We start from the raw sequence: 22,561 nt of genomic DNA, 5'->3' as shown, positions 1-22,561 counted from the left end.
TTTACTTCTCAGGTAATTTATTTCTCTATTCTTTATCTATTCATTGGAACCTCCAGACGATTTTTATTTCTCCAGACGATTTTTTTTTCCAGATTTTTCTACTCCAGAAAACGATTTATTTATTTAATTATTGCAACCTTCAGACGATTTTTCCTCCAGACGATTTTTCTCTAGGTGATATATTTCTCCAGACGATTTATTTATTTATTTATTGCAACCTCAAGACGATTTTCCCAGACGATTTATTTATTTATTGCAACCTCAAGACGATTTTTATTTCCCCAGACGATTTATTTATTTTTTATTGCAACCTTAAGACGATTTTTTCCAGACGATTTTTATTTCCCCAGACGATTTATTTTTATTTTATTGCAACCTCAAGACGATTTCTTTAAACTTAGTGGTGTTTATAGGTATAGTGGTATTTGTAGGTATAGTCGTATTTATAGGACCAAGAGTGCACTGAGAGAGAGAGAGAGAGAGAGAGAGAGAGAGAGAGAGAGAGAGAGAGAGAGAGAGAGAGAGAGAGAGAGAGAGAGAGAGAGATGTTGTTGTTGTTGTTATTATTGTTGTTGTTGTCAAAGAAATATATCCTAAAAGAGCGTCCTCGGATTGAATAGGTTCGCCTCTTCACCTCGATGACCTACAAACTTCATTACTATTCATTTTCTTTCATTCCATTCCGTCTACGTCCACTCCCCTTCATCCAGCGGTATTTTCGTGGTGAAGGGGTTGATGAAGGCTGCATCTAAGCTTTACTGCTCAAATAATAATAATAATAATAATAATAATAATCGTCGTCATCCTCATCATCATCACCATCATCCTCATTATTACCATCATCATCACCACCATAATAATAATAATAATTATAACGATAATGATAATAATAATAATAATAATAATAATAATAATAATAATAACAGTAACAGTAATCATAGTCATCGTTATCATCATCCTAACAATAATAATAATAATAATTAAAGCGTCATTAGCTAATTACGTAGCGTCTGGAGAAAGCAAGAATAAAATTGAATCGAACACGTCCTTAGGTCAATCGAACTTCTCCAAAGATGGCGGAGACGATGAAGCCTTATACAGTATACCAGAAAAATAGATATATATATATACTGTAGATACTCATAACATGTATAGAGAGATATTTATACACTCCTGGTTCCCACTTGTGCACAAAAAAAGTATCCAAGGCAGTTTTTAAAAAGGGAAATAGTTTTTTAAAAAAGTGACTCACGCGCACCATTTCGGAAAGACATTAGAGTTAAAAATCTAAGACCCACATTCACAGACTCACTTACGACCAAATGATTTCCTTTAAGGCAGAGGCAGAGAAAACGTAGGACTTTCAGATCTTCCTTCTTCCTGCAAAAAGCGAATCAGAGCGACGGGAGAGCGGAATTAGGGCAAAAAGAAGGCAAGGAGAGTGAATCATGTCCATCCTGCAGATTCAAAGCACAAGAGGAAAGCGATCGTAAATGTTTGAGTGAATGTGAGGCGATGATGTGAGAACCGGACCCCACAAGAACCTAGGCGGTTCTCGCACATGGCAGTCAGAACACTTGCAGCTCAAACACTCTCACTTAGAAATTAATACAATGATAAAAACGAAATACATCAAAAGGTGTTGGTGGCAGGTAAATGCTGCCGTAGATTCTAAAGATGATATATAGAAATTTGAACCAACGCTAACCTACTTCACGAGGTGTTGATGAAAAGAACCAACACAGTGCCTGCCAACCCCTATACACACATCACAAAGTTAGGTATTTCTATCAGTGTAATGTTTCCCGTGGACACACATTGGTAAGATAATGTTCTCGTGACTTCCTCAAGCCGTGTCAGTGCAGCTTTCCTTCATGTATCTGACCCTTGACACAACTGCTGCTTGCTGAGCCCGACAGTGGCGTGCGGTACACTGACTGGCCGGGCTGCGGAGATCAGCACGACAGACACATGTTTCAGCACTACATCTCTTCAACATGAAACACGAGCACAGCACAGCACAGAACAGCACAGCACAGCACAGCACGGTACGGTACGGCACGGTACACACAACCGTAACTCTCACTACCACAACCATCACTCATTCTACACTCAACACTGGACTTGCTATCTGACCACTTTTTCTACTTATAATCACTGGACTGACCCTCTGAAGTGCTAGGAAATTCCAATAGCTTAATAAATTATTTCCTGTCATCATCAAAAGAGAAGAGGTTGTAGTGTAGTGAGGCTGTATAGTGTGCATACAGCACGTGTACTGTAGCACTCACTCACTGGCTTCACCTCCTTCACTCAACTGTTGGCTCCCTCCTGGCCGGCCGGTCCACCACCGTCCCTCCTCTGCCCTCAGCGTCAGTGTCCCTGCACAGCAGGCTGCTGCGGACGGGGTCAAGGGCCAGGGTGGGGTGGGGCGAGAGGCGGCCTGGCTGCAAGGCCAGTGCCGGCCAGACACAGACGTCCACTGCAACCTCAGCAGGGACACCACATCGGCCTGGCCCGCAGAGGCAGACAAGAACCATAACATTGGCCCAAGAGCCAGTTTGTCCGATTTCAGGAATTCGGTGTGTGGCGAGGTTCCTCGCTGGAGTCCAAGGAGGAACGCTCCTCGACTGGGGTCAGGCCGGCAGCCCTGGTGTCCTCCATGTCTTCTGGGGATGAGTTAGGGGTGGCTGTGGGTGAGAACACCGCCGGACCCACCACACTGCCAGCAGCCAGCTCTTCACATTCGTCAAAAGACTCGTCAGAAATACGGACGCTCTTCTTCCGTATCCTGGGTATGTCCGAGGCGCGGCGACCAGTGTCATGCTGGGGCGGGGACAGTGGGGAGGCCCCTAGGCTGAGGGTGTGACGCACCATGGATGCACCCGCTGCACCCGCCACTGCAGCAGGAAGAGCACTCCCCAGTGAGCTCTGCCGCAGTGAGGAAAGGCGGCGGCGGTTGCCAAAGGCGGCAATCTGCTGCTCGCGGGTCATGTATGACACGGTGGAGTGAGAGCGCTGGGAGCGAGGCGTGGCCCCAGCTTCTTCACCATCCTCACTGGTGAACAAGTCGGTGGCCTTGCGGGGGAAATCTATGGACCTGCGGGGAAAGGACGGGACAGCCTCCTTGGGGAAGCAGGAACTGAGAGGGTGCGAGGCAGTCGGCTTCTTACCCTGGCGGACGAACATCTGGTTGACGTCAAGCAGGATGTCGCAGCCCTCCACTATCATACGCTCGATGGCAAGGTTCTTCCTGATGTTCTCCGTCTCACTCACCTGCAACACAACATATGCTACAGTCTGTTCACCTTAACCTGGCCCAGATTTTCGTCCCTTTGCAACTTATATCACGTAGCCCAGTAACAGAGAAAAAATATCTATGATTCTACTTCCTGTCCTCCAGCGCTTCTTCGTGACTAACACCAAATTACAATGTTAATCTATAATTCTAACTCAGCATTCAAGATGGAGAGATGGCAACTTTTACGCCACGCTAGAGTGAAAAGAGTATAGCAGCCCTTGATTCCCTCCCAATGACTCACTTACCCACGCACCCCCCACGGCAGGGAAGAGGGTGCAAGGTGGGCCGGCTTACCTCGTCGTGCATCTGGCGTGAGAGGTCCTCCAGCTGCATCCTGGCGTGATCCAAACTCTTCCTCTCTACGTGGTTGTGCGGCGTGTGTGCCAGCAACTCGTGCAGCGTGATGATATACCGCGGGATCTGCAACACAACACCACACACTCAGCAACACACCCTGCACTCAACACAACACCAACACAATACACTCAGCAACACACCAGCACTATACACTCAACATCACACCAACACCAACACTTTATTTTCCCATTACAGATGCACCTCCCAAACACCTGTCAGATGGAGTTAATAAAAGGTGTCTAATGTTTGTCTTATGCCCTTACATACTTCAGCCAACCAGCTTGATTCCCTGTCAGCTCCTGACACTTACCAATTTCCATATCTCGTTTTGTCTCATGCATATTTACCACCGCCACCCATCTTCTTGGCCTGCCACGCTTCCTCTTACTACCAGACTTGCTGATATGAACCATTTCTCACCCACCTACCTACATCCATTCTCTCCACGTGACCATACAGCCTAAGCACACTCTTCTGCCGTATTTCCAGCAGACTTCCTTGCTCCACATCTTTTGCGATCACATTATTTCCTACCTACTCCACGCATTCCACATTCCTCGCCAGTCTCATATCTACTATTCTGTGTAGTTCCGTGTCAAGGCCTTCAGAGCACCAGCCACAATTCTTTGCCGTGTCAGCCTATGTCCACTTCATCTACATATTTACCTCTCTTCTATTATTACACTGTCTAATAATAATAATAATAATAATAATAAGATGATGATGATGATGATGCATTGGTAAGTATGGTGATGATGGTGATGTTGGTTATGACGCTGGTAGTTATGATCATGGTGAGAGTAGGGGGGTGAGGGTTAGTGTGAGGGTAGAGGTGATGGTGATGGTGTGGGTGATGATGAGGTGAGGATAGAGGTGATGATGAGGTGAGGATAGAGGTGATGATGAGGTGAGGATAGAGGTGACAGTGAAGGTGATAGCGATGGTGATGGTGAGTGACAGTAACAGTGAAGCTGATAGTGACGGTGGCAGTGGGTGATGGTGAGAGCGATGGTGCCAGTGGTGGTGAGGGTGAGGGTGAGCGGTCGTAACAGTGAAGGTGATAGCGATGGTAATGGTGATGGTGAGTGACAGTAACAAGGTGATAGTGATGGTGATAATGGGTGGCGGTGATGGCGGTAGTGCTGGTGGCAGTGTTGATGGTGCTGCTCGCCCCACCTGGTGCATGGGGTACGTCAGGAAGGTCTCCAGCGTGCGTCCCTGCAGGTTGGGTTTATTCTCAAGCCGGTTCAGGAAGGCGCTGAAGTGTGGGTTCTGCTTACACTCGGCCAGCACCTGGAGGCTGTAGTGGTGGTTCCTCACGTATTCCTGGTAGATGCTCAGCATTGGCAGCAGCATGTCGAACAAGTCTCCTGCTCGACAGTACAGCACATGAGCGGTTAGAGCCCCACCCGCCACAGGGGCCGGCTGGGGCTGCACAGGGGGAGGGAGGGGGTGGGGGCGGGGGCATGAGGGGGGGGGACTGCTGCGTCTTTCACAGTGTACCCAGTCACTGTACCGCAACCACCACAGTGTAGGACCGAGAGTATCAGTACCACACCACCACAGTAGCTACCTAGTGTGTCAGCAGGCATGGGGTCGGGCCCGTGCCGTAGGCTGGGTCAGATGAGGGGAAGGAGGGTATAGGGGTGGGGTGGGGTGGGGTGGGGTGGGGTGGGGTGGGTGAGGTGAGGGCAGGAACTGTGTGTGTGTGTGTGTGTGTGTGTGTGTGTGTGTGTGTGTGTGTGTGTGTGTGTGTGTGTGTGTGTGTGTGTGTGTGTGTGTGTGTAACAGCGAGGGTAAGTATGTGGCCAAGGGTCTGGATAAGTCTGGGTGGGTTTGTGGGTGTGGTTCTGGATGACGGTGTGGGTGTGGGTGTGGGTATGGGTGAGGTTGAGGGTATTAGGGTGTGGATGTGGACATGGGTGAGGGTGTACAGCAGATGTGGATATGGGTGTAGGTTTTGGTGTGGGTAGAGATGTGGATGTGGGCGTGGAACTGGGTAAGAGTGAGGGTGTGGGTGTGGGTGAGCGTGAAGTGTGCATGTGGGTGGAAGTAATGAGGTGAGTGAAGATGATGATGTGTGTGTGTGTGTGTGTGTGTGTGTGTGTGTGTGTGTGTGTGTGTGTGTGTGTGTGTGTGTGTGTGTGTGTGTGTGTGTGTGTGTGTGTGTGTGTGTGTTCACCCCAGGGCAAGTCAGGGCACACACCTGCTCACACACCTTCCTTGCCACAAACAACGTAACCACAGCTCTCAGGGGGGGGACCAAATTCTTCACACCACAGTACCCCCTCTAGTACCCCGTCTCTAGAGTCAATAATTACCTTCATCGCACCTTAACACTTCCTTATAGGCTAATTATTTCCTTGAGCTGTTGATGAAGATGAGAATTAGTACCACAGAAGAGAGTACCGGTGTGCTATAAGCCAAAATGAATCGCTAGTGAATGAGGTGATGAGGAGGCCCTCTGAGCTGACAATGGAGCTCACCTCACCAGCGTGTCTCTTCACCATGACAGCCTAACTAAGCAATACTCCTGTTTCTTTGGCTTTGAGGATAACAGAGACCAAAGTAGAAATTCAAAGGTATTGTGGACGAAAGGGAGCGAGGAGATTCAGAGACATAATACTGGGGACGACTGGAAGTTGATCAAAAAAGGGAAGAGGATGATTGTGCACCAGATAAACGGTACAAATAAAAGTGAAAAACAATATTCAAGGCTCGTCCAACTTCGCCTGTGGGAAGTGAGGATCGGAACATACAAATCTTGGCTGATCTCGAAGGCCATGGCTGATGACGTCTTGAATAAAATGAAAGGGATGAAAAAGGGAAGGGAAATATACAGAGGAAAAAATTTGCTTATACTTAAAATTTGGGGAAATATATAGGGGAAAAATTGCTTATACTTAAAATTTGGGGAAATATATAGGGGAAAAATTGCTTATACTTAAAATTTGGGGAAATATATAGGGGAAAAATTACTTATACTTAAAATTTGGGGAAATATACAGGGAAAAAATTGGTTAAAGTTAATTTTGGCGGGACTAAAATTGGCGCCAAAAATTTCGAACGCTGGGCAGTGGCACAGATGAGTCTAATTACAGGTGACACAGGAATTCTTTCGTAGCAACTCTTCCTTAGCGATTTATTTACCTTGTTACACCTGCACATTTTTTCGTATTGCGTGTTATTGATGGGGCTTTTACCTCGACATCCTCTGCATCAGTAACAAAAGGAGACTGAGGTGCTACGTGAAGAATGAATCACAAAGGGAAATGCGTTGCGGGACTTTGAGAGCCATTTCAAATACACCCTGTTCATGCTGTGTTTCGGTAGGATGAACGAGGAACATTGCTTCTGGTTCTCTAATTCTTCCTGCAAAAAAACAAACCACAGAGGAGAGTGATCACGAGGCTTTGTGTGAAATAATTAGTGTTCGAAATAGCACTGGGGATGTCTCAACACTTTTACTTTAGCGATTTTTTCTCGACACAACACACCGTAGCCTCCTCTTGTACAACGTTGATATGAAAACTTAGAGAAAGATAACGTAAAAGAGAATGGCAACGTACGTCAAAAATAAATAAATCGCCAAGGAAAAGGTGCTACCCTGTGCCACCTAGAACTGGGTTTGTGTGGAATCCGGAGAGGCAGCTTCTTACGACATCTTGAAGGGAAAAAGTCTTCGGTTTTGGAGGGAAAAAAAACAACGACAACCAGACTCATTCTCAGCTCAAGACCCAAGTGTGTTCTGGTGACTGCACTCCTTTCACATCAACCTGGCCTTGATTTTCGTCCTCTTGCGACTTGTTTCGAGTTATCGGCATTAGATCTCGTTGTTAAAGAGTTATCGGCGTTAGATCTAGGTGTGGAATTGTTATCGGCATTAGATCTCGTTGTTAAAGAGTTATCGGCGTTAGATCTAGGTGTGGAATTGTTATCGGCATTAGATCTCGTTGTTAAAGAGTTATCGGCGTTAGATCTAGGTGTGGAATTTTTATCGGCGTTAGATCTAGGTGTGCAAGAGGTATCGATGGTGTCAGTCTGTTTTCACTTCGCTTCGGGCCTTCGGAAGTTTGAAGTCCACGGATTTCCTTTCGTATTTCGTATTTCCCGAAGAGAATCACCATTTTTTCTCTTCCACAAACCTCTCTCACAGTCCAGCTTCCCTTCCCTGAGAGTAATTATATTTCCCTCGGTCAGCGTCACACACAGTGACCTCATTCTCCCGTCAGTATCCAAGTCACAGTATGTTGATTAAGTTATTACGGATGTGGGAGTGACGTGCGTTGCGGTGTCATCTACGTCTGTCTATCTATCTATCTATTGCCAGACGCCTTAATCCCATACGGGGTGGCCACAAAACAAATCGCCTCCATGTCGCCCTGTCCCCCGCCATTTCACTGACCTGCTCCCAGCTCACACACCCCTCTCTCTCATCCTCTCCGCTCCATCAATCCATCTCATCCTTGGCCTCACCCTTCCTGTCTCCCCCTCCACCTCACTCACATACACTCTCCTCGTCAGTCTCCCACTCTGCTGGTTATTAAAAAGGGTGAACATTAACATACTCTCCCAGTCATTTCCCGGGCCGTCCTTCCAATCTTCCTCCGTCTAAACCCCTCTGCTTCTGGTTCCCTATCTGTACCGTGACGAAAACCACAAGCGATTCGTTGCTGGCTGGGACACCACACCCCAGCAGTGGGCAGGGGAGAGTATTGCCACATAGAGCCAGCTGGAGAAAGTCTTTTACTTAAACCACCTCTCCACTCGCCAGTCTCTCACCGACGAAATCAGGGAGGTTACTTTTGTACTGCTGCTAAAAGTACTACAGTGCTATAGTACTGTACATCATTGGTATAAGGGAAAAAAATGTGTGAAGTCAGTAAATCAAGAGTATTTATATAATTCTGTGATAATTTTTTGTATTTTACGTCATTTTAGAGGTAGGTACATGATGAAATTACAGCCTCTTGCTAACGGTACTCAGCTAAAATTGCTAATCGTGCCATAACTACCAGGTAAACGCCTGTAATAAGAAGGTGAGAGGATGTTCAATGATGTGTATTACCATTTGGCGAGGCTAAAGGTGGAGTTTGGCGAGGGGTGAGCTTACCCTCCTTCTGCCCTTCATATCGAGAAAGTCAGATTATCGCAATGTACAGGGATGAGGAGTATGCCATGAGAATTAGCCTGATTTTAACTTGCCAGCCTGGATCACAAGAAAGAAATAAAGAAAAGAAAAAGTTACTGAAATCAGACTATAGGGAAGGCGTTAGTAAAGCGAGAACTGTATTGAATTGGATTTTTTCTCTCTCTCTCTCTTTTCACTGCGATTCAGACGCTAGGAACTGGATTGGACTGAATATTTACAACTGGCTAGCAGGTTTAAAAGGGAGTACTCTAGATGCCACAAAAGGCCCTCCTAGCGCCTCATCCTTAGCGATTTATTTTGCGTATCACACCCTCTGCGTATTACACCCTTAAGTTTTGCGTATAATACCATAACACTTTGCGCATTACACCCTAACATCTTGCCTATCACACCCTAACATTCTGCGTATTACACCCCACAATGTTGCGTATTGCACCTTAACATCTTGCGTATAACATAACATTCTCCTGCATGTTACGGATACCATTTTACAAGCAATACATTCTGCATCAAAAACACTAGAGAGTGTCGACGTGCAATGAACAGGCTAAATCGCTCAGGAAGAGGTGTTACGAGACCTCCAGACCCACTGCAACCGCGCATCTAGGCAACATGTGCAATACTCTCATCCTGGGTGTCAAAGAAATAAATAAAGAAAGAAAGAAGAAGGAGGGTTTGACTACACTCTCGTCCTCTTAGTTTTAAGTTCTTTGCCTCGAGTCTGTCTTTTTCGTTGTGTGTGTGTGTGTGTGTGTGTGTGTGTGTGTGTGTGTGTGTGTGTGTGTGTGTGTGTGTGTGTGTGTGTGTGTGTGTGTGTGTGTGTTTCGTTATGTTTTCCCTGCCGCCTCACAATCCAATTCAGCTTTGCACACCTCTTTTAAAGGTACACATACCCCCACCTGCCTACACACCACACCATGCACATACCCACACCTGCCTGTACACCACACCAAGCACATACCCACACCTGCCTGCACACCACACCATTCACATACCCACACTTGCCTGTACACCACACCATGCACATACCCACACCTGCCTGTACACCACACCAAGCACATACCCACACCTGCCTGCACACCACACCATGCACATACCCACACCTGCCTGTACACCACACCATGCACATACACACCCTCGCCCCCCCCCTCCCTCGTAGAACACAGAGACAGCTGGCCACATCGAAATCTCTGAGAAAAATTGATATTATTTTTTTATTATTATTAAACACACACACACACACACACACACACACACACACACACACACACACACAAGACACAGCATTCTACCTATCAAAAAACACAACTATGCGAAATTTCTTGAGTGTACAATGTTTACTGTCTGTGTTTTGGCTTCGGATTCCTTGCCCATGTCGCATTGAAATCTCCTTTTTTTTTTTTTTTTTTTTTTTAAGACGCACCATTCTTCCTATCAAAAGATCACTGGAGTAGAAGACACATAATCCGTCAAATTTCACGACTCAGTGGTTAAGACTCCTACTTTCTGAGATTTGCTAAACACACCTTTTCCTACGTCACCTATCCTTGTTCATCCCAGTGACAGCAATACCCTCCTCTGACTTCGCTAGGTGGAGGGTAAAAACGCCCTCTGCTGAACCCGCTGAGACTGACCTTAGTATAAATGGCTTTGGAGATTTCGTCAGCACCTTTGTCTCAGCGAATTATTCTGCATCGTTACCGTTCAGTCTCCTCTTGTATGCTCCTGGTACAAACCGCGTCGATATTAAAAAGATAAAAGCGACATAGAAGAGAGTGGTAAGTGGCGAATGTACAGGACTATTGCCGTATCGCTCAGTCCGTCGGAAAGGTGATGGCAAGGCGCGAAATCAAACGAAGAATGAGGAACTGAACGGTAACTGACGAGAAAACTTGGATGAAAGAGTTATTATTATTATTATTATTATTATTGTTGTTGTTGTTGTTGTTATTATTATTATTATTATTATCATTATTATTAGCATTATCATTATCACTTATTATTATTATTATTATTATTATTATTATTATTACTATTATCATTATCAAACATTTTCATTCCATTTCGTCCCAACAAATTGCGAAATCCATCAGTTATCGTTTTCAGCATAAGTCGCTATGAAGAAGGTGTTAACGGAGCCTCCTTTTCTACCCAGAACACTGTCTTGAGCTGAGTTGAGATCTTCCTTGTTGCTTAAGCACTGGGAAGCTTAGACTGGTTAAGCTGGCCTCCTATGTTAAACCGCAGCTTGAAATATGCTTGGCTAATGCTTACTTAGACATGTTAAAATGAAGCTTAGATGTTATAAAGAAGCTTAGATGTTAGAATGAAGCTTAGATTTTATAATGAAGCTTAGATGCTAAAATGAAGCTTAGATGTTAAAAGCTTAGATGTTACAATGAAGCTTAGATGTTATACTGAAGCTTAGATGCTATAATGAAGCCTGGATGTTAGAATGAAGCTTAGATATGTTACAATGAAGCTTAGATATGTTACAGTGAAACTTAGATATGTTCAAAATAAGCTTAGAAATATATATAAAGCTTAGATATTTTAGAATGATGCCTACATAGGTTACAATAAAAGCTTACCTAATATATATGTTAGAACGAAGCTTAGATGTATTAGTATATTGCTTAGCTGTCCTTTAAAAGCTTGAATGTGTAAATGTGGCTCAGATATAATAGAGAAAAGCTTAAATGTCTTAACACGAAGCTTATATATATATAATAAAGCTTAGATATAATAAAAAAAAGCTTGAATATTTTAACACGAAGCTTAAATGTGTAAAATGAAGCTTAGATTACCCTCGTATAAAGCTTATATACCTTAAAACTAAGCTTAAGTATAGAAAACGTGGGTTAGAATTATTAGAATGAAGCTTAGATTATAGTGGAGCGTAATTATGCCAGCTTAGATGAAAACCGGGAAGCTTAAATCGGTTAAGCTGAAGCATAGTTACTCCATGTTAATAATAAAGCTTAGATATCATAGAGGGAAGCTTAGAATCGATCAAAGCTTAGATATACATAGTAAGACTTAGATACGTTAAACCAAAGCTTAGATATTTTAGACAGAAGCTTAAATTTGTTCACTGAAGCTTAGGTACCTTAGAGAGAAGCTTAATTTGTTCAATGAAGCTTGGATATTTTAGACAGAAGCTTAGATTTGTTAACTGAAGCTTAGATATTCTAGAAAGAAGCTTAATTTGTTCACTGAAGCTTAGATATTCTAGAAAGAAGCTTAATTTGTTCACTGAAGCTTAGATATCTTAGAGTGAAGCTTAGATTTGTTAACTCAAGCATAGATATTTTAGACAGAAGCTTAATTTGTTCACTGGAGCTTAGATATTGTAGACAGCTTAAATTTGTTCGCATAAGTTTAGATATATGAGACAGAAGCTTAGACTTGTTCACTGAAGCTTAGATATTTTAGACAAGCTTAGATTTGTTCACTGAAGCTTAGATATCTGAGAATCAAGCTTGGACGACAATCTAGAAATAAGACTTGGATGTGTTAGGATGGAACTTACATGACTTAGACTGAAGCAGCTTAGATATGTCAGAATTAATTTAGATGTCAGAATGAAGCTTAGATATATCAGAATGAAGCTTAGATATATTAAAATGAAGCTTAGATATGTCAAAATGAAGCTTAGAGGTTAAAACGAAGCTTAGATATGTCAGAATGAAGCTTAGATATATCAGAAAGAAGCTTAGATATGTCAGAATGAATCTTAGATATATCAGAATGAAGCTTAGAGGTTAAAACGAAGCTTAGATGTCAGAATGAAGCTTAGATATTTCAGAATGAAGCTTAGATATGTTAAAACGAAGCTTAGATATGTTAAAATGAAGCTTAGAGGTTAAAACGAAGCTTAGATATGTCAGAATGAAGCTTAGATATGTCAGAATGAATCTTAGATATATTAAAATGAAGCTTAGATATGTCAAAATGAAGCTTAGATATGTCAGAAAGAAGCTTAGATATGTCAGAATGAATCTTAGATATATTAAAATGAAGCTTAGATATGTCAAAATGAAGCTTAGATATGTCAGGATGACGCTTAGACATGTTAAAATGAAGCTTAGAGGTTAAAACGAAGCTTAGATATGTCAGAATGAAGCTTAGATACGTCAGAATGAAGCTTAGATATGTCAAAAATGAAGCTTAGAGGTCAGAATGAAGCTTAGATATGTCAGAATGAAGCTTAGATATGTCAGAATGAAGCTTAGATGTCAAAATGAAGCTTAGAGGTCAGAATGAAGCTTAGATATATCAGAATGAAGCTTAGATATGTCAAAATGAGGCTTAGATATGCCAAACTAATGCTCAGAAGATAAAATGATGCTTAGAAGTTATAACCAAGCTTAGATATGTTAAAATGAAGCTTATATAAGCTAAAATTAAGCCAAGAAGTTGAAATCAAGCTTAAATAAGTTAAAATGAAGGTCAGAAGTTAAGTTAAAGCTTAGCAAAGTTTAACCGAAGCTTAGAAGTTAAAATGAAGCTTAGATAAGTTAAAATGAAGCTTAGATAAGTTAAAATGAAGCTTAGGTTAAAATTAATCTTAAGTTAAACTGAATCTTTGATAAGTTATAATCCATCAAGCTTAGATAAGTTAAAATTAAGCTTAGAAGTTAAAATGAAGCTTGGTAAGGTTCAAATGAAGCTTAGAAAGGTAAAAATGAGGCTCAGATAAGTAAAAATAAAGCTTAGAAAGAAAAGCTTAGAAGTTAAAATGAAGCTTAGAAGTTAAAATGAAGCTTAGAAAGGTAAAAATGCAGCTTAAATAAGTTAAATGAAGCTTAGAAGCCAAAATAAAGCCTAGATAAGTTAAAATGAAGCTTAATGTTAAAATGAAGCTTAGATAAGTTAAAATAAAGCTTAGCAGTTAAAATAAAGCTTAGATAAGTTAAAATGAAGCTTAGATAAGTTAAAATGAAGCTTAGATAAGTTAAAATGAAGCTTATAAAGTTAAAATCAAGCTTAATAAGGTAAAAATTAAGCTTAGATATTGAAATGCCTTGTATGCGGAAATAAAGCTTAGATATATTCACCTCTGCAGTACGATGACGTCCCTTTAAAAAAAATTCTGCTAATACCATATATATCTTTTTTACTCGAAATTCGGAAAGCCGGGGTTATAGAAAAATTTAGCCCCATAGAAAACGGACTCCCGGGTCTCTCTCTCTCTCTCTCTCTCTCTCTCTCTCAATGACCCACTCATTGAAAAATTCCCCCATCATGTAGGCCTGAGGTTAGGTCAGGTTGGGTCAGGTTAGGTTAGGTCAGGTCAGGTCAGGTTACAGGTCAGGTTAGGTTAGGTCAGGTCAGGTCAGGTCAGGTCAGGTTAGGTCAGGTTTTTCTTTCTTTTTTTTGACAAACTTTGGCAGATTCTAAACATCGATTTTCTCTCTCTCTCTCTCTCTCTCTCTCTCTCTCTCTCTCTCTCTCTCTCTCTCTCTCTCTCTCTCTCTCTCGACAAATTTCACATATTCCAAACACCCATTTTCTTTTTGTTTTATTGACAAGTTTAGAAGTCTCTGAACATCCAGTATTTTCTTTTTCTTTTTAAAACTATGCAAAGAATTGAACACCTGAGACGCTGATGGAGAAAAGAAAGACCCTCGCACCTGTTCCTTAGCGATTTATTCTGATCACTCGCCACCCTCTTCCATGTTACCCAGAAATACTGACCCGACAAACAGTTCAAGGTCGTACTGTGCGGAACCGTATTGCACAGCACCGTGAGCGTGGTGCAAAAGGGAGAGTTACGCCCGACTCTGGGAATAATGTTTACTGATAGACTGACCAGTTTATCATCGTCGACATCATCATCATCATCATCATCATCAACGCCATCATCATTATCATCATCATCATCATCATCATCACCATCATCATCAACGCCATCATCATCATCATCATCAACGCCATCATCATCATCATCATCATCATCATCATCATCATCATCATCATCATCATCATCATCATCATCATCATCATCATCATCATCATCATCATCATCATCATCATCAACACCACCACCACCACCATCATCATCATCATCATCATCATCATCATCATCATCATCAACACCACCACCACCACCATCATCATCAACGCCATCATCATCATCATCATCATCAACACCACCACCACCACCATCATCATCAACACCATCATCATCATCATCATCATCATCAAAAGTGACTTTCATCTATTTGCAATATCACGATGATCGGAAACAGGGAAAGACACCACTACTACTACTACTCCACCCCTTTTCCACTGCACTTCTTCGTGATTAGCACCATATTCTAGTTTATTATTACTATTATTATTATCATTATTATTATTGGAGTGTAAGTATGGATATAATGAAGGTCATACACTTATACTTACACCTTATATACCCTACAGCACAGAGGACAACATCAACAACGCGCCCTGTGCAAAAATAAATCGCTGAGGGAGAGGTGTAAAGGCGTCTCCTCAAATGCCATGAGCACCGCCCCTCCTGGTTCACTTCAACGCCATTATTCTTTATTTTTGGAGGTGCAGGGGTGAGACGGATTTTTGGAGGTGATGGAGAGAGATTTCTGCAGGAGTGAGAGATTTTTGGAGGTGCAGGAGTGAGAGATAGATTTTTGGAGGTGACGGAGAGACACAGAGATTTTTGGAGGTGCAGGCGTGAAAGACTGAGGAGGTGCAAGAGTGAGAGACAGATTTTTGGAGGTGATGGAGAGATAGAGAAATTTTTGGAGGTGCAGGAATGAGAGAAAGACTGAGGAGGTGCAGGAATAAGAGAGAGATTTTGGAGGTGAAGGAGTGAGAGACAGATTTTTGGAGGTGAAGGAGAGACAGAGATTTTTGGAGGTGAGGGAGAGACAGAGAGACTTTTGGAGGCGCAGGAGAGAGATTTTTAGAGGTGCAGAAGTGAGAGACAGATTTTTGGAGGTGCAGGAGAGAGAGAGAGAGAGAGAGATTTTTGGAGGCACAGGAGAGAGATTTTTGGAGATGCACGGCTTCTGAGGCGACCGAAACTCTTTCAGCCCGATGACCTGTGCATCACATTTGCCTCTTCCTTAAGATTTTATTTCAATTTTGCGAAGGCCACTTATACTGAAGAAATTAATGGAGATAGATAGATAGACTGACAGACAGATAGATAGATAGGCAGGTACAGTAGGTAGGTAGGTAGGTAGGTAGACAGGTAGGTAGGTAGGCAGGTAGGTAGGTAGGTAGGTAGGTAGGTAGGTAGGTAGGTAGGAAGGTAGGTAGGTAGATAGGTAGATAGACAGGTAGCTAGGCAGATAGACTGAGAGGTGGATAGGTAGATAGATAGACAGATAGACAGGTAGGTAAGCAGACAGACAGACTGGCAGATAGATAGACAGGTAGGTACAGTAGGTAGGTAGGTAGGTAGGCAGGTAGGTAGATAGATAGATAGATAGGTAGATAAACAGATAAACAGGTAGGTAGGTAGACAGACTGACACATAGATACCGTAACTCCTTCAGGTAAAAAAAAAAAAAAAAATTCACCTGAGTCAATTAGGCTTAACCCCTTCATGACGGGGCAACTCAGCATGAAAAAATGAGAAAAGAATGAGGGAAATGATGAAAAAATGAGGAAAGAATAAGGAAAATAAGGGAAAATTGGGAGAAATCAGGAGAAATGAAGAAATATGAGGAAAAATGAGGAAAATGAGGAAAAAATAGGAAAAAATGAGGGAAAATAAGGAAAATGAAGAAAAATGAGAAAAGAGGGGAAAATGAGGGAAAATGAGAAGAAATGAAGAAAAATGAGGGGAAATGAGAGGAAAATGAAGAAAAATGAGGGGAAATGAGAGGAAAATGAAGAAAAATGAGGAAATGTTAGGGGAAAAATGAGGGAAAAATGAGGGGAAATGAGGAGAAAATGAGAGGAAAATGAGAAAAATGAGGAAAATGAGCAAGAAATTAGGAAAAATGAGAAAAAATGAGGAAAATTTTAGGGAAAAATGAGGGGAAAATGAAGAAATTAGGAAAAATGAGAGAAAAAATGAGAGGAAAATTAGGAAAATGAGGAAAATGAGGAAAAAATGAAGAAAAATGAAAAAAATCGTTCGGCAGGTGGTAATGTGGATTTTTTTCCCAGCCCCTTCACTACGACAAATCCCCCCTCTATCTATCTATCTACTGTCTATCTATCTATCTGTCTATCTATCTATCTGTCTATCTATCTATCTGTCTATCTATCTACTGTCGGACGCCGTAATCCCGCAAGGGGTGACCACAAACAAATCGCCTCCACATCGCCCTGTCCCCCGTCATGTCACCGCCCTCATCCCAGCTCACACCCCCCCCCCCTCTCTCATGCACCTCTCCACTCCATCCCTCCATCTCATCCTCGGCTTTCCCCTCCAAGAAATCAGTTTTCAAAAAAGGGACGTCATCGCAGTGAAGGGGTTGATGGCATTTTTTTTTTTGGCGAATTTATGGTGACAACAAACTCCCCCCCCCAAAAAAAAAAAAAATAATAATAATAATAATAATAATAATAAAAATCACAGGCGTCTATAATCTACAGCTTTTATAGACACAGACGACGAATTTCTAATATATATATATATATATATATATATATATATATATATATATATATAATCTCTAGTTTTCTCAATTTGCTTTTTTCCATTTTTTTTTCAATAAGCACAGACCACAAACTCCACACTCAAAAAACAAATAATAATAATAATCCCTAGCCACACCAATTTGCATTTTTTTTAACACAGGTAAAAAATTATCCTCACTTAATCCGTTCCTTCCTCCCCCAAATTAATCCACATCTTCCTCACCTGCATAAAATAAATCCTATGGTACCCTAATCTGTATATATTTTGAGCACAGGTAGAAAAACAATCATACTAATAATATTATCAGTTTTCCCCAACCTAGAGTGATATTAATGAGGGCTAGAGGCAGGTGGGGCCAGGTGTGTGAGGGAGAGGTCAGGTGCTTAATGAACAAGGCCCCACCTGACTCCCAAGCTACCTGTCTGCCTGCCTGCCTGTCTGGTACGTCTTCCTGCCTCCTCCACGCTGCCTTACCACGTCCATAGGTGTGTGTGTGTGTGTGTGTGTGTGTGTGTGTGTGTGTGTGTGTGTGTGTGTGTGTGTGTGTGTGCTACGTAAACACCTTCTGAGGGCAAGTTGTGGTCACTTTTAACTTCAGATGTCCAGCCATATTTATGTCACACTGTCCAGACCTAATACGAAACCTTGACCTGGAGACCATTTAATTTCCCTATGTTAAGGTTAGGACCGAAGGATGCCAAGATTAGGACCGAAGGATGCCAAGATTAGGACCGAAGGATGCCAAGGTTAGGACCGAAGGATGCCAAGGTTAGGACCAAAGGATGCCAAGGTTAGGACCGAAGGATGCCAAGGTTAGGACCGAAGGATGCCAAGATTAGGACCGAAGGATGCCAAGGTTAGGACCGAAGGATGCCAAGATTAGGACCGAAGGATGCCAAGGTTAGGACAGAAGGATGCCAAGCTTAGGACCGAAGGATGCCAAGGTTAGGACCGAAGGATGCCAAGCTTAGGACCGAAGGATACCAAGGTTAGGACCGAAGGATGCCAAGATTAGGACCGAAGGATGCCAAGGTTAGGACCGAAGGATGCCAAGCTTAGGACCGAAGGATGCCAAGGTTAGGACCGAAGGATGCCAAGCTTAGGACCGAAGGATGCCAAGGTTAGGACCGAAGGATGCCAAGGTTAGGACCGAAGGATGCCAAGGTTAGGACCGAAGGATGCCAAGGTTAGGACCGAAGGATGCCAAGGTTAGGACCGAAGGATGCCAAGATTAGGACAGAAGGATGCCAAGGTTAGGACCGAAGGATGCCAAGGTTAGGACAGAAGGATGCCAAGGTTAGGACAGAAGGATGCCAAGGTTAGGACCGAAGGATGCCAAGGTTAGGACAGAAGGATGCCAAGGTTAGGACAGAAGGATGCCAAGGTTAGGACAGAAGGATGCCAAGGTTAGGACAGAAGGATGCCAAGGTTAGGACAGAAGGATGCCAAGGTTAGGACCAAAGGATGCCAAGGTTAGGGTCGTTGCTCTCACGGTTGGGTTAACTCTTCCTAAGTTTGGCTTCGGTGATACACATAAATATGGCTGTGTGTGTGTGTGTGTGTGTGTGTGTGTGTGTGTGTGTGTGTGTGTGTGTGTGTGTGTGTGTGTGTGTGTGTGTGTGTGACTCACCCAAGTGCGTGTTCCCCAGCAGCTGGATGGTAGTACACGTCCTCTTCTGACGTGGTGACGAGCCCGCGGAACTTGTCTCTCGCCCTCCGTCTGGAAGGCAGCACAAGGCCAGACGTCCTTCACCAGGGCATCTCACCACCACCACAACACCACAGCACCACAACTACCACCACCACAACACCACAGCACCACAACTACCACCGTCACAACACACCGCTAAGGTCTCACTAGGTAATATCATGCCACCACCCGCCCTACCTCCACCACCCCTCCATGTTGCCTCCCCTCTGCTGCTGTTGTTGTTGCTGTTACTCTGATCTGTGCCTCTGCTGTTGCTGTTACTCTGATCTGTGCCTCTGCTGTTGCTGTTACCCTTATCTGTGCCTGTCTTTTGCTGTTGTTATTCTTTGCCTCTCTCTCTCATCTCCTCTTAGCCTCTCCTCTGCTGTTGTTGTTGCTGTCATTCTGATATGCTCTCATGGCTTTCTTTCTGGGGCCTTGGCTGTCTGTCTTCGCTACGTGCTTGCTATCCCAACACAATTCGAGTCAGCTTAGCAAAGACCGCTAATTTTAATATAACAAAGACCGCTAATTTCAATATAGTTTAGCAAAGACCACTCATTTTAACATAATTTAGCAAAGACCGCTCATTTTAATAAAATTTAGCAAAGACCGCTAATTTTGACATCATTTAGCAAAGACCGCTCATTTTGATATAATTTAGCAAAGACCGCTCATTTTGACATCATTTAGCAAAGACCGCTCATTTTGACATCATTTAGCAAAGACCACTCATTTTGACATTTAGCAAAGACCGCTCATTTTGACATCATTTAGCAAAGACCGCTCATTTTAATATAATTTAGCAAAGACCGCTCATTTTGATATTTAGCAAAGACCGCTCAATTTAACACAGCTGATCAAGGCCTCAAGTAATTCCTATTCGATCTATCTCTCCCGAATGGAAGGAAATCGTCTGAAACAAGAAGAAGAACAACAACAACAGCAACAGGAAAGAAAAGAGGTCCCCACGTTGACCGGTTATGGCAATACTGCAGAGGGAAAGGCAAGAGAGTTTGTTTATTTACTTATTTGTTTGCTTTTGTTTACATTTCCCGAAGCAGGTGAAGGGGTGAGAGAGCGCGTTTCACTTCTGAACGTTACTGCTGACCGCCTTCTGTGATGTGGGATGCAGGCTAACAACACCCAGTCAAAATGGACGTTTTCAAAAGGAACAGAACGGGTATAGATTTAGATTTAGATGTCGATTCGGATTTCGATTTCGATTTCGATTCGGATTTAGACTTAGATTTAGATTTTGATTTAGATTCGGATTCAGATTCTGATTTTTAGATTCGGATTTAGATTTAGATTTAATTTAGATTCAGATTTAGACTTTGATTCGGATTCAGATTTAGATTAAGATTTTGATTTTGATTCAGATTCAGATTTTGATTTTGATTCGGATTTATATTTGGATTTCGATTCGGATTTAGATTTAGATTTAGATTCAGATTTAGATTCAGATATAGATTTAGATTCAGATATTGATTTAGATTACAGATTTAGATTTAGATTCAGATTTAGATTATAGATTTAGATATAGATATAGATATAGATTTAGATTCAGATTTAGATTTAGATTTAGAGGGGTATACAACTTAGATATTTCACTTCAACCCCTTCACTACGATGACGTCTTCGGGGGATTGATTCTTCGCGTAACCAGACGATTTTCCTCAGCTGAGATTTTTCTTTTAATTACAGCCTTCATTAACCCCTTCACTACCTGAGACCTCACCTGTGTAAACAGAATCGTCTGAAGGTAATAATAATAATAATAATAATAATAATAATAACAATGATAATAATGATGATGATAATAATAATAATAATAATAATAATAATATTAATAATAATTATTATAATATTAATAATAATAATAATAATAATAATAACAATGAAAATAATAATAATAATAATAATAATAATAATAATAATAACAATAATAATAATGATAATAATAACAATAATAATAATAATAAGACGGACCCATTTCTTGTTGATCTTAACGGTGTCACTGGGTTTTAGTTTATTATTATTATTATTATTATTATTATTATATTATTATCATTCTCACCATCATCATCACCATCACCATCCCCATCATCATCGCCATCATCACCCCCTCCTCCTCGTCCTCCTCCTACTCCTCCTCTTCATCATCATCATCATCATCATTATTATTATTATTATTATTATTATTATGCGATTCATTTTCCATTTCAGTCTTACTTCATTTTTTTTACAGACGTTTGGATGCCACGTATAAGAGCTTCATTATGGTACACCTGAACAAATCGCTAAGGAGAAAGCATCACGAAATCTCCAAAGCCTGCTGGAAATTCAACTCTTAACCGAACATTAATTTTGGAGTCGTTTCTTAATTCTTCAGTTTATTATTTTTTTTTCGTTTCACTCATTAGGACCCTAACAGACGATTTTCCAGGCGAGATTTAGGTGAATAAAATCGTCCGGAAAATAATGAAAAAAGGATCGTCGTGGTGAAGAGGCTAATTTTTTTCATGTTGTTCAGGGCCGTCCTTCTCTCTGTCATGGCGTCCCGGTTTTTTTCTTATCGTTTTTATTCATTTTTGTATTGTTTTGACTCGAGTTCTTTTCTTTTTTATTTTATGGAAGAAATTGAGGTGTGTCGGTGCAGGAGAGGGACGCCTTCACGCGGTGGCATCCACGTAATCTGCTGTCTTCTCTCCTAGGGGGTACAAAAGCCCCTCCCCTCCCCTCCAACCCCCCCCAAAAGGAGGATGGTGGATTGCACTGGGACCCCTTCAGCCCGCAGTCCACCGGGTTCACGTTCGTATGCAGACAGCACCAACCCAGGCTGTCGTTCATGCTTTCATTTTAGCCCTGGCTGTCAATCGTTTCTTACTTTTGCTATCAGTTGGTGTTCTTCTTCAGCTTCGGGGACTTCAAACATCTGAGAGGCTAGAGAGTTCCTTCAGTAACTCCTTCAGTGAGATGCATTTCCCACCTTTAACCGCATCGTCACGCCAGACCAACAGGTAAACTACAATTCAAGACCTTTCATTTTACTCTTTCTGTCCTTTAGTTCGGTTTGGCATTCTACCGTTACAACGTCAAGAGCAGCAACAGCAACAGCAACAACAGCCGTGGTTCTCTTGAGGCAGAAGGACTCGTGTTTCCGTGGGCGTGAGGTCTGTCTAAACCATTTTCCTTAGCCGGTCTGTTCTGTGGCACTTCTGATTACCTTCCTGTGCGTTATTTATGTCATTAATATCGACATAAACACAAGGGATAAATAAAGCCCAGGAGAATACCAGTGTGTGTGTGATAAAGCAAAACAGACGGTAGGGAAGCAGGGGCCACAGAGCCTCCCAACTCCACCAAATCTGTGACGTCTTTGTAAACATTTCTCTCTTCATCGCCAGACTATTTCTCTCAGTTTAGGGGAGGTCT

At 42.2% G+C, this 22,561-nt stretch overlaps 1 protein-coding gene across 1 annotated transcript in view; it reads right to left on the bottom strand.

The window, feature by feature from the left end:
* The window catches only part of LOC145417440 (ras-specific guanine nucleotide-releasing factor 2-like), an 89,237-nt gene that overhangs the window by 45,634 nt on the left and 21,042 nt on the right, over positions 1 to 22,561 (bottom strand). The window contains exons 6-9 of the mRNA XM_080286126.1: positions 19,064 to 19,153; positions 4,835 to 5,028; positions 3,596 to 3,721; positions 3,174 to 3,276 (exon numbers count right to left, since the gene is read on the bottom strand). Of these exons, the coding sequence (XP_080142252.1) occupies positions 3,174 to 3,276; positions 3,596 to 3,721; positions 4,835 to 5,028; positions 19,064 to 19,153 (513 nt within the window). The remainder of the gene's footprint in view (positions 1 to 3,173; positions 3,277 to 3,595; positions 3,722 to 4,834; positions 5,029 to 19,063; positions 19,154 to 22,561) is intronic.

This window comes from Coenobita brevimanus, chromosome 110, assembly GCF_032717465.1.
Source record: "Coenobita brevimanus isolate Jiangsu-jjx chromosome 110, ASM3271746v2, whole genome shotgun sequence".
NCBI lineage: Eukaryota > Metazoa > Arthropoda > Malacostraca > Decapoda > Coenobitidae > Coenobita > Coenobita brevimanus.
This window is presented reverse-complemented; position numbering and strand designations above follow the sequence as displayed.